Raw genomic sequence first — 13440 nt, 5'->3', positions numbered from 1 at the left:
CACTTCAACCACAACCTTTAAGTGTAATTTTTTTAAAAAAAATTAAGATATCCTTGCTGAATAATTTGAAAAATATTTCCACATAATTTATACTTCTACATATCCAAATATAAAAGGCTGTGATTCAACCAAGTGGTTTAGAACTTTAATTAAAAATATTTCAAAAAGTGGAATTTTTCGAATTATACTGTGAATGCCTCACTTTTTAGTGAAAGTCTCAACTTAAATGTGATAATTTTTTTTTCACACATTTGTGAATAACTACAAGAATGAAGTAAAAATATGTCACGCAGAATTTGAAAAACGATTGTAATATGCTTCTATCCATTTTTTTTTTTTTAAAAAATAGTTAATCACTGTTACAATTTTAGGTGCTGAGAAGATATTTTTCAATGTGGTGTTCGTTATTTTGTTCTACTATTAAATAGATTTAAAAATTTCTGCGTGTAATAGTTATCATTCAGAAATAATGCTTTAAATATTTCACTTTCTGATAATTACAAATGAAATGATTTCAGTTCAACTATATTTTAATTCCTTTATTTTTATTTTTTTCCAAAACTATAATATTTTATAATGTTAAATCATCCTCTACCATCGAAAAAAGATCTACATAAAACATAAATAATTAAAAGATTTTTAAGCATTAAAAGAAGATTTTTGAACTTCCACTTACCGATTCAGCTGAGTTTTTTTATATATGAGAATAAAATTCTTATTATAAAAGTGAAAGAAAGTAGGAATCGCACAACTAACTGTTTTGAATAATAAAAGCATAGGTTTTGATAAATATGACTTAATACGGAAAGTTTAAGTTATGCCCAGTAAGCTATAAAATATATGTGAAGAATTATTTTTTAAGACATTTATAAGGTGCTTAAAAATGAAATGAATTATTTATTTTTAAGTAGTGATTAACACTCTTAGTTTGTTGCCTGTAAGAATAGCATTTGTTTTGTATATAATATGAAAATAATGAATTTGTATATAATATGTAATAAAATGAAAATAAATTATAAAGCACAGCGAGATACTTTTTGTTTTACAAATTTTCAGCATTGAGGCAAGTTGTGCAAAATTTAGGAATTTCGGAAAAACTTTCCTTAGAAAAAATCCAAATAAGGAGTTTTAAGAACTTCCTTTACTTTAACAATAGAGAACGACAGTCCTTAACTAAGAATAGAAATAGTTATCGCAAATAAAAAAAAGGGAAATGCAAAAAATTCCTCCTTAAACTTGGCGTGAAAATCTGATGTTTTATTATAATCAAATTTATGTGGTAAAAAGAATTACTTGCATTGATTAATAAATAACATGTCTGAAATATGAAACAAATAATTCCACTTTCATAGCTTCTTTGTAAAAAGTGTTAAACGCTTTCATATTTCTAAAAAAAAGCCTCTTCAATAATTGTATTTTTGATATCGGTAATAAATTTCGCATTTCTTTAAGCTAAAAGCTATCGATTTTTGAGGAAGGGTAAAATCAATAACAATTGTCAGTAAAGGTAAATGGGTTTTCGAAAGGATTGAAAAGATCTTAAAGAAAATTTCTTTTCATTGTACAATTGATTTTATAATTTTCTCACATTTTTCCGAATAGTATAGTTATCATCACATAGAAATATCTGACATTTATCAACACTAACCATAGAATAGCAGCACCATCATCACATATATGAACTCTCTGTGGTATAAGATAAGTTTGTGATTTATAAGATTGATTTCCTATAGAATATCTAACGAAAACATCAAGTTTGTTAATAAAGATAAGCGATAACATTAAAGTTCTCAAATCAACGTATTTCTGTAGCAAAAATTGCGTACAAGTTTTAGTGTTACATTGGGGTATAATCTTCAGAACAAACTGCAAGATATGGCGATAAAAAATTACAAAGTAGCAGTTTGAAGTAAATGTTTAAAATAACTTACAGTTATAAACTTTATTTACTTCACACTGCTCATTTAAAATATTTTTTACCTTCACCTATCTGTATTTTATGTTGAGAATGATGTCATGATGTAGAATCAATACTTGTCTGTAATTTTAACCACTGAAATATGCTATTTTGGGCATATTATTGTTGGATATTATGTTTATTATCATTTCCAAAAGGTTTTTTTAATCTTTACAGAATTAATTGAAGAAATTGGTAAGAAATTTGCAATGCATAGCAATAATAAAATAAAAAGTTAAAATCTTCCCAATATTTGTTACGATAACTTTATTTATACGATAAATATTTTCTCCTTTTATTTAAAAATTTAATAATTGGCAATATAGTTTTACAGCCAGTAAGGAAACAGTGAATCACGAGCATAATCACAATTACAGGTAAACATGATCATTATTTCATGTATTCTTAATTATAATCATGATTATATAATATTAGATGAGAAATTCTGAATCAAAACAGCCATGTATTAGAGAGAAAATTTTTGCAATTGCATTGCTTATTTGCCACGCTTAGATATCTGCCAGTAATTATTTATTTCGATATAAAGTCGAGTTTATGATTTCATGATTGTATTGTAATCATAGATCGCATAGCTTTTGATACTCTTGATTTACAGTAATAGTTAATTATAATTGTTTGTAATCGTGGCTACATTTATAATCAAATTTATTATGAACCTTAAACAGCTGCATTTTTTACTAATTCTGAAAAGAATTTTAATACATATTTCTGAAAGCACTTACTTTTCATCACAGTAAAAAAGCATAATTTTTAGGCTATCATCTTTTTTTTACAACAAAATGTATAAAAAATATTCTAAATAATGAATAGAAACTCTTTGTCAAGTTTCGATAAAGCAAAAAAAAAATAATAAATAATCATATAATCGATCATTACAAATTGCAAGAAAAAAATTATTTCCAGAATAAATAGGAGACAAATAACATTTTTCTAAACAAATTTTTCGTATCTTTTTTAAAATTATTATCCTACAAAGCTAAAATTTAGATAAAATTTGAATCCACTTATCCTTTAAGAATGAACACATAATACGTAATAAAAGCAAGTCAGAGATAACACTGAGGAACAAATATTTTATTGCATTTATACAAGTACTTACCTAACTAACTATACAAAATCATATAATAACTATACAAGATCTTCTCTAATAAAGGTGTGGGGATTACAAATCTGAAATTAGTTTTGTTCTGAAAGATGCAGATTTTTCAAAATGATATTTTTAGTTTAGATAACTTTTTGTCTAAATGAAGAAATTTATAAAGAACGTAATAGGTTGATATACATACTTATACACTCCATAGAAAATGACATTTAAGACAAAAAGGCATATGATTTTATCTTATCGCTTCATAAACTGAAATGTATTTTTGCCTTTTCCTACCACTCTTTACGTAGCAGAGAAGTGGGAACACTTAGTATTCACTTGAAAGAACTTTAAAAAAATTTTAGTTAGATATTTTTTAATTATTTTTTTATTATTGAATTGCATCCCTAATGTAATTAATTTTTAAATTTGAATTTTTTTTTTCATAAAATAAACTATAACACCCAAAAAATTATCTTTAAAAAATAATTGTGTGCAAAAACTTTTAAAAACATTACATCGTTTCTTCATTATCAAATAGTAATTTTCTACTACTTTGAATGAAAAAAATTTGCACATACAGACTCTTTTTAAGAGAGATAATTTTGTCATGCATTAAAAAAAAGAAAAAAGAAAGAAAAAAAATATTAATGCACAGTTTGTTATTCATTCAACTGTGTCAATATAAAAAGAGTAACTTGTCAGCTATAATAGACCTTGTTTCTTGATTTCTAAGAAAGAAAAAAAATCAGAAATGTGCAGTGGATGTAGATGTTAAAAAAGTCATTTAAAAAGCGACATTAAAAAAAATATTTATATGTGTATAATATAAGCTTCTGGATAATAAAGTTTTTTTTCTTTTGTATATACGAATAATTTTATTTACGGTTAAATCACAAAAAAGACACTTTTCCTAATTTTTTGCAAACATTTTTCATTCTACAGTTCAAATAGTAGAGACAAATATTATTGTGCATTTTTGCATTGCACATTACATTTGTAATAGCAATAGGAAAAATATAATGATGATAATTATAAAATGAAAATTATAGTAAAATTAAAAAAATTCAAATCGAATATTGAATTAAAAAAATAAGAGAAACGAACAACCCACTTTTTAAAAAAAATAATAATTTAAAGGATTTTAAATTAATAACTAAACTAAAAATATAATAATAAACTATATAATAACAATTACAATAAGTTAAAAATTAAATAAATTTGATATGGCAGTATCAAATATATTTATTTACACTCATACAATAAATACTAATAAACAATTTAGGAGATCTTGAATTTAGCTACCGTCTTGGGCAGATTTATATTGTAAAAGAAAAAGACTTTAGTTAGGGGTTTTCATCATTTTATAAGTCAAATTTAATTTGTTCTCACAACTTTTACAGAACTACCAGAAAAGGTATTAACACATTCCGAGTTAAACAGAATTAAAAGGAATTTTTGAAAGTAAATGTAGCACACATGAAATTTTTATTCGTTTGGTAATATTAACTTACTTTTAGATTTTACACACGAAAAATATTATTGGTTGTTATTCTTAAAATAAACAATGTAACATTCAATAAATATATTATTCAACATAATAATAAGACTCTAAACAAAGAAACGAAGGCGTTTTAAAGTCACCTAAATTTACAAAAACAACAACGAATCATCTAAAAAAAATGTTTTTATCATTAAACAATAGTAACGAAAGACTAATGATTATGATTAACACGCGTAAGCATAATGAAATGTTAGTAGTCACTGATATGCGATGTCACTGATATTTAATGAAAATAAACTAAGCGAAATTATGGTACATTCATTTAAAACTTTCGTTAACTATGTATATAACGTTTGTTAAAAATGGTATACTTTATTTTTAACACTACACGTGATAAAAAAGAACTATCATCAAACAACGATAACAGAAAATTTTATGACTGTGATTATTATACGCAAGTGTAATGAAGACATCGAATACAAGCTTTTTTTTCGCTGATCTATATGAAAAGTAAACATAAATAAATCATGAAGTACACCAATTTAGAATCTTTATTTTAAACAAAGAAAACTAAATAACTGAGCTATGTCTATTATTTACACTTTTGAAAGAAGACAATTGAACAAATGTTATCAAATAATAATAAAGCAAAACACTTAGCAGAGAGCTTTCTGAATTCCCCCTCATCGATGCCTTAAGGAAAATGAATTACTTTAGAACATTTTATTTTTGCTTGCATTTTTGAAATAAATCTCTTTTGGTACTTCTTTTGAACTTCATCCCTAACAAGGAAAAATTAAAAAAAATGTAAATTTTTCCCCCTTCCAATTTGATACAGTAGTCGTGCTTAAATAAAAAAAAATTTCAAATTTTATAGTTATGATTTATATAAGCTACTTTGTGCGCGATCCACAAAAATGTAGATTATACTATACTGCCTTCTGTTCCATTTCTTCTATTTGATAATACAGAAAACCAGATTTTTAAATTTTTAATACTAAAGATAAATTTTAAAAATTTAAAATTTCTTCCCTAGATATATTTAAAAAATTCAACTCCTCCCTAGAGTTCTAGGAATGAGGATCCCTAGCAAATGTTTTTTTTTACCCACCCTCATGACGACTATGCAGTTTTAAAAAATAGCAACTATGTAAACAATTCTTTGGCAATGATATCCGTTCTATTTCAAAAATTTTGATTTTGCTACCATACATTCGTTTTTATTTCTTCGAAGTCTTAATTCAAGAAAAAAAATATGTACTTCTTTATTTTTAAACACTCGAATTAAAAAGAAAATATTTCATACATTTTAACAAAGGATTTAAAACAGAGTCTTTTAAAAAGTACTAAATATCACACGTGACAACAATACTGTTAAAAATAAAGTTTTTTATTGTGATTTTAAATTTATGCGTTCCAGCATAGATATGATTTGAGAATCAAGTTTATAAATTCAATGAATTAAAATTCTAAAATGATTTAAATTTGCGTCTACCTAATATGTGCGTCAATAGATAGCTAGAAATAATTGCTTCTCGAGACTGTCATGCCAATGGTGCCATCCTTATTATAAACACAAAATGGCATTGTTTATATGCCTTAAGATAACTATAAAAATATTATTATTTATAATTGCATAATTTATGACTGTTATAGTTTTCTTTAACGTTTCAAAGTAATAATTAGATAATTAAAAAAATGATTTATCCTGAACTTGTAGAGAGTGATTAACTTTAAGTAAGAAAATGTGAAATAAATAATAATAACGAAATCTGATGACAATAAGTTATTAAAAGTCCATTAGTTATTTAAATAAGAAAAAAAAAATAACTCGAGAGCATGAAAAAAATTTAGATTAATGATAAAATAAGATTAATGCTTTACAAAGAGTTGAAATTCATTCGCTTTTTAGTGAAGAACAAAATTAATTAAAGAGTTCAGGAAAGAAAAGTCTATTTAAAGCATTTTGCAGCCTACAAAATAAGTCCATATGGCAGTTGCAGTTAATTTCAGGGCAGTCAGAGAAGACTGCGTAGCATAAATAGACCAAGCATGATTGCAGTGTTCTTTATTGGATCCTATGCAGGATGCGTAAGCCATGGCATGAGGTATGTAGGACTGTTCATGGACTCCGTGAAAGAGATGAGCCATAGGACCACGAGCATATACAGGGACATCTTCTGATCCATGGGTTTCTAAATCATGTGGAACCAAAGCATCTTGTTGAAATTCTGGATTCACTTTAAAAGAAAAGTATTTAATTCACTTACGAAGAAAAGTATTTAATTAAATATCAAATCAAATCAAAGCTTCTAAGACTGTGCACTCGAGATAATTTCGGATAGTGAATCAATTAAAAGAAGTGATTCTTACAATAATTTTTTGCAAAAAACAAGGGGAAATGAAAAAGTCATGACGTAAAAACCTAATTAAAGCATTTTCATGCCTACAAAGTAAATCCATATGGCAATTGCAGTTAATTTCAAAGAAGTCAGTGAAGACTGCGTAGCATAAATGGACCAAGCATGATTACAGTGTTCTTTGTTGGTTCCTATGCAGGATGCGTAAGCCATGGCATGAGGTATGTAAGACTGTTCATGAACGCCATGAAAGAGATGAGCCATGGGTCCTCGTGCATATACGGGGACGTCTTCTGACCCATGGGTGTCAAATTCACGTGGGACCAAAGTATCTTGTTGAAATTCTGAGTTCACTTTAAAAGAAAAACATTTAATATGCACAAACAAACACACAAAATAATTAAAAAGGACAAAATAATTAAAAAGTGAGAAACATAAATGAAACAGAAAGCGATGAACAGAAAGTAACAAAGCAATGAAATAGAAAGCAATGAACAAAACGCATATGCAGTAGTAAGCAATGAAGCAAAAGCAACATAACAGAAATCAAAACAAAAGCTAAGAAACAAACAGCAGCAAAAACAACGAAGCATAAAGTTCTAAAAGCAACTAAAGTGCACGAAACTCGTGAATTATATAGAAATCAATACAAACAAAAAGTAACAAAAGCAACGAATGAACAAAAGCTACAGAAATTAGCGAAACGAACAGCATAACGAAATAGAAAGCAACAAAACGAATTACAAAAGCAATGAGCACATATTTATTTTTTAAATGTCACACAACTGTTTCAATGCTTACTGTTTTGTTTTAACAAACAATTAGCATTGATGCATTTAAGCAGTTTTTCGTGGCTTTTTATTGAAGCATTAAAAAACAACGAAACATAAAATACATACGACAAGGAAAAAAAAACAACGAAAGCATAAACACTAATTAAAATTATTCGTTGACATAAAACTGCTTCAATGTTTATTCTTGATTGTGTCTAATAAATATGATGTAAACATACTTCGTGAGACAACTAATTTGATTGCGCGGGCAATTTATTTAGGCAAATCTAAAGGTAACAAGGAGTTGTTTGGAATGATGCACTTGAAATCGTATCGAATTGTAAATAATGTATAATTGCAGTCCATGCGGTTGTGTCTATACTGCATGAAAAAATTATGAAATTCGACAGTTAAATATATTGGATTGCAAAAAATATGAAGTAAAATATTATTTAAAGGGTTAAAGGGTAAATATATGTGAATTTAAAAAAATTGAAAGGCATCTTATTATAATGAAAGAAAACTGTTTAAAAAGAAAGTAATTTTGATTATTTCATACCATATATAATTTAATGAAAAGTTCTCAGAAATTTTTTTAATGAAAATAGTATTTCATTTCATTTATTTCCCAGCCGTATATAAATGTGTTTTTGTTTTCTTATTTTCAATATTTTAATATTTAGTATACTATGTTTAATAGTGCGGAGCCAAAAGAATACTTCCTGCTATATTTGAATTACTCTGAAATGCACGAAAATCTTATAGCTATGTGGAAGTAAAAAGTAATTATTAAACTTTTGTTGAAAAAGAGATTTAAAACCATTACTATCAACAAGATATTTATTAATAATAGTATATTGACATGTCTCACACATAATATCATTACTTTTACTAGAGGATAATTCAAATTTTAAAACGCATGAAAGAATAACAAAACAATTATGTGTCACACACATATATTTATATTACTGCGAATGTCCAAAATCTGCTGACTGTCAACAAACATATAATTAGTCGTTCCGTTAAATATCTGAAATCTGGTGAATGTTGATACAGCATGCGTGGCGAATGTCTGAAATATTTATAAATGTCCTTATTTCTCACTTCAACCAAAAAATATCGACATTTTCCGATATAATCGAGATATAATGACATTTGGTAATAAAAATTAATTCGCAGTCCACAAACAGCGCATTCAGAGTATTGTCATTGCCAATGTTGGTGCAAAATATTAACAGTTTTCATTCTGACACTCACCAATACAACAGTGAAAATACTGAAGAACGTCGACGTTTTCTGATTTCAGTGTTTCACTGTAACATTGATATTTATAAATGCAACAAAATAATGTGAAAAAAGTAAAGAAAGAAGATCTTTTTAGCAAAAGTTATAACTTACTAGCTTCATCATTGGTTAAGTTGCGATCCCGGGCGTTTTTCTTGTAACCTGGTCCATTTAGGTAACCCAAAGTAGTAAAAGTCAAATTGTCTATGTCTGAAACACCACCAATGCCTACAAATGAAAGATTGTTTGATTTCGTAAACTCCAATCGATTCTAGTACACTCTTAGGAATTTCTCGGAAAAAATGGTTAAACAACAATTTATTTAATTGTTATTTTACCATATTCAAATAAAATAGTCATAAAACCATAAATAATATGGTATTCAGATTGTTAAGTGTGAGAAAAAACGTTTATTAACTTTCACCTAATACGGCTAAACTAAGACACACTGATGAAACTACTTGGTTCCTTGCAACTGAGTATATATATATTACAGCCGATAGGGCTTAGCTGTCAATCTCATGGTCGACGGAACGGGCGTTTTGGTCCCAGCGTTGACATCATAATATTTCTCCATTCTCTTCAATGCATGAAGAGTACCCAGTATTTTGCACTCCCTAATTTGTAGCTATAAGAATGTGATACTCTCATTCATCACAGATGGTAGCACCCTAAAGTTGCTTAACACAAAAAAGTCTATAGTATTTCTCATCTCTCACAATAAGTGAAACAACCAGATGAACTAATAAAACCACATTCCACTATTCATTAGATAAAACACAACTAAACTTCTAAACATACCTAACAAAGAGCCTAGCTCAAATGTCCAGTTAAATTAATTTTTTTTACTGTGTTGAGGCCATACTAGTTGTAGATGGCTCAAAAATGGTTTAGTTTTGTATTCATGGTTTTTAACCATTCTAGTTGTAAACTAGTAGTACGGCTTCAAAATAATAGAAGTAAAATATGTCCTTTACCGTAAACTTAACGGTTAATTAGATGGACAGACTGTTTCCGGTTATTTTACCGTAATTTTAGAATGGAAATTCTAACAGTTTAGGTATTACTTAATATATTTGGTTAGGTAAATTTGCATGTTAATCTGCCAAGAAGAATGAGAAGAATTCTATTATGTTTATTTTAAATTAATTCGAAAACTTGTCGAACAGTTTTCACACTTATTGTCTAAATCGTCAAAAATAACAACTAGTTCTTTCTTTTGCTCGTAGAGGGAAAAAGAAAACTTTAAACAGCGTGAAGCAAAAATTATCCAGCACACATTGTAAAAAGTTTTGGATAAAATTACAATATAAAGCAGTCGGCACTTAGGGAGCTCCATCCGTAAAATACACTTAACCATAAGATCCATTTTTGCCGTATAATATTATACTGTAATTTCTACAGCAATATTTATTTAAACAAAATGTTAATGAGATTAATGATTCAGTGATTTTATCGTAATTACTTTCGTGAAAATCACGGGATATCAGATTTTTTGTTCCGAAGCATTTATCCAGGTAAAAAAAGGATTTTACTTTGAATAGTCCCGGCACTATGAGTTGTGGTAATTTTTACTGTAATTTGATCTAGAATTTTTTGCAATGTGCAATCACTATAAATGAAGAAAAACAATGTGAATAAAGCACAAATTACGATAACGAAATAGATATGCTATAGTTTCAATCATCTAAATAAGGACCTTACTCAGCGTCTAAGCACGCATTTTGTGTTTAGACACTGATGAGGAACATGGTATCACGGTAGTTCTATAAAAACATGATAGTTTTATAGAAACGTGCTTAAGTAGTCATTAGATATTTTTTTGTTTCGTTTTTGTTTTAATCACCTATAATTTCAGTTCCTCTGAGAGGATAGTCTCCACCCACGGAAAAAACGTGAGAGTGGTCAGCAGTGACCACTATAAGAGTATCTTCTTCATCGACAATGTCTATGGCTTTCTGTATGGCTTGATCAAATTCAACTCCTTCTTCGAGAGCTTTCATTGCCCAATTCTTGTGATGTGCGAGATCGATTTTTCCACCTAAAACAGTATGCAATGTTATTGAAAAGTTTATGGAAAACATTGAACATTTATGCTTTTTAATTTTTTTTAAAATAGGCATTATTTCTTCCTCCAAGAAATTTTTTTTTCATGTTCATTAATCACTAAATGTTACTTAGCCAATCAATTTTATTTCTCTAATAATATATTCTTGAGCAAAAGTTTTTAACAATAACAGTTTTTATCTAAGATATATTATTAAAATCAAGGACAATAACAATCAAGATCCATGTGTCTGATACGTTAATTTCACCCCCACTTACTTTGCGTTTTATCCAAATTTCTGAAAACAAGTAATAAAAGAGATAATGATTCACAACTTGAAAATACTGTTCCACAACGAGAAAAAAATATGGTCAAAACTACCAGAATATGATCAATGGGAAAGAAAGGGCTTGAGTAATGATTTTGGTAAAATTAACAATATAATAGTGTTTTATAATATGTAATAAAATTTGGTAAATGCGGTAAAATTGGGAAATTTTATATTGATACATAAGAGCATGGCAAAAGAAACTTTATTCGGATAAACTTACGTTTCAGTTTGTATATTTTTACTATGTGTGGCAATTAGAACTAATTTTTGTAAAATAGAATTTCTGGTTACCATCTGAATGGAAAAATTGAATGTTTCAAATACCTTTTATTTTGGTTTTATTAACCAGAATTATATTTTTTTTACCATGAATGTCATTACCATACACTACGGTAATTTTATGAGAATTTTTTTTCTCTGTGGAAATAGGAACTGTTTTAAAGCAGTATTTTACTCGTTTATTTAAGCATATCTAGTCATTATTAAGCATTTCATGTCTTTTAAGATCAAATTTGAAAATTGAGAAAAACTTCAAGTTCCTTTGCTCATTTACGAAGTTATAGTGGTACGTTTTTCAGCATTGTATTTCTTGATAATGAATTATTTCTAAATGAAAGGTCTATTTTACTATTTTACTTTAAATTTTGAAACACAAACACAAAGAATACGGATAGGAAAATATTAATACTATGCAATTTTACCTCAAGGAGTTTTAAAAGCTGACGCTAAATTCAATCGAGTCAATAATATTCAATCTTAAGTAGTTTTTCAAATTTAATTTCATAGCAACTCAAGTTATTTTATCTCCGCAAACCGTAACATTCAAAAGAATTCAGAAACTCAAATGTTTTTTAGATACATTTTTATTTATAAAAAAAAGATTATTCTTTTGATGCAAAATACTTAGCTTGTTTTACATTTACATGTACTAAATTCGTAAAATAGTTTATGATTGTAATATTTTACAATAGACACGAAATTTTCCAGAAGCATGAAAAGAAAAGATCCAAAGTTTCATGGAAAATTTGTATGAATATAATCTTATATTTCATTGTATTTGAAAATGTGAAACGAAAAAAATTAATATCGATTAATGAAAAATTTCTTGGAACTCTTAAGTATATTATAAAGCATTATTGCACCATTAAATTTATTACAAAGCAAGTGAGAAGTTTTTCAAAGATTGTGTTTCGGACTGAAAGTACTAAGAAAGTTGCTTGGACCTATACAGATATTGCCATATAAATATCCTACTCTTCCATACTATTATGGATTTCTTAATAGTTACTAAGATAAAGTAGTTCCGCTTTCTCACAGTTCAAAATTCGTTATGATGTAATGCATTCAGAATATAAACTTTCTCATAAATTTCGTTACGGAAACTGAAAAAAATAAAAGAATGAGTTCAACTCCAGGTTCTAAAAACAAACTTATAATTATTGTAGTGTTATATAAATCTGATGCTTGCAAATCCAGAATACAAACTTTCTCATAAATCGGGGGTCTGTCCGGACATTTTGTAAAAGGTCCGTTTTTGTAAAATTGTGAAAAAATTACTCGCAATTTGTGAATATAAAATAAGCATTAAGTCACATTCTTTCAACCAGGGTCGTGAATTTGTGCAAATATGGAAATAACGGACCCCGTTATTGCAAAAAAACTTTTTCAAGGACTTTTTAAATTGTAAAGACATACAAGATTATGCTCAACACTGTAATAAAAATTATAATTATAATTAAAAAATTAAATTTCAAAAAATAATCAGCAATTGCAGCTACTAAAGTAGCGATGCTACTTATAAATATTTGGTATTTAGTCTATACTGCTGAACGCAGAATATTCATTTCGGACGAATAAAGGAAGAAGCGTCTGCCGAAGACAAAATTTAGTTCGTTTACATCTGTCTTCCTCCCCCCCCCCTTCCAGGGAAGGGTTTATTCGATTAACAAAACTATAATGAAGATATACGAATGTGAAGGGTCTGTTAACGCAGTGTTCCCCAACCCCCGGTCCGCGAACCGGTACTGGTCCGCGGATCAAATGATTTCATTGAAACTGAATGTCCAGTTAAATTAATTT

General features: G+C 27.6%; 1 protein-coding gene across 7 annotated transcripts in view; it reads right to left on the bottom strand.

Annotated features, from left to right (window-relative positions):
- Positions 1-3036: 3036 nt before the first annotated feature.
- Positions 3037-13440, bottom strand: part of LOC139425366 (alkaline phosphatase-like) — a 42237-nt gene continuing 31833 nt past the window's right edge. For 2 of the 7 annotated variants that reach the window (XM_071179864.1, XM_071179870.1), the window contains 2 exons: positions 9098-9211; positions 3037-6806 (listed from right to left, as the gene is read on the bottom strand). In XM_071179864.1, coding sequence (XP_071035965.1) covers positions 6523-6806; positions 9098-9211 — 398 coding nt within the window. In that variant the 3' untranslated portion in view covers positions 3037-6522. Of the gene's footprint in view, positions 7280-9097; positions 9212-10829; positions 11025-13440 lie in introns of all 7 variants that reach the window. The other 5 variants (XM_071179868.1, XM_071179866.1, XM_071179869.1 and 2 more) reach the window with 5 other exon arrangements.

Source organism: Parasteatoda tepidariorum, chromosome 4 (assembly GCF_043381705.1).
Source record: "Parasteatoda tepidariorum isolate YZ-2023 chromosome 4, CAS_Ptep_4.0, whole genome shotgun sequence".
Classification (NCBI taxonomy): domain Eukaryota; kingdom Metazoa; phylum Arthropoda; class Arachnida; order Araneae; family Theridiidae; genus Parasteatoda; species Parasteatoda tepidariorum.
Note: the sequence above shows the minus strand (reverse complement) of the source record. Positions and strands in the feature narration are given on the sequence as shown.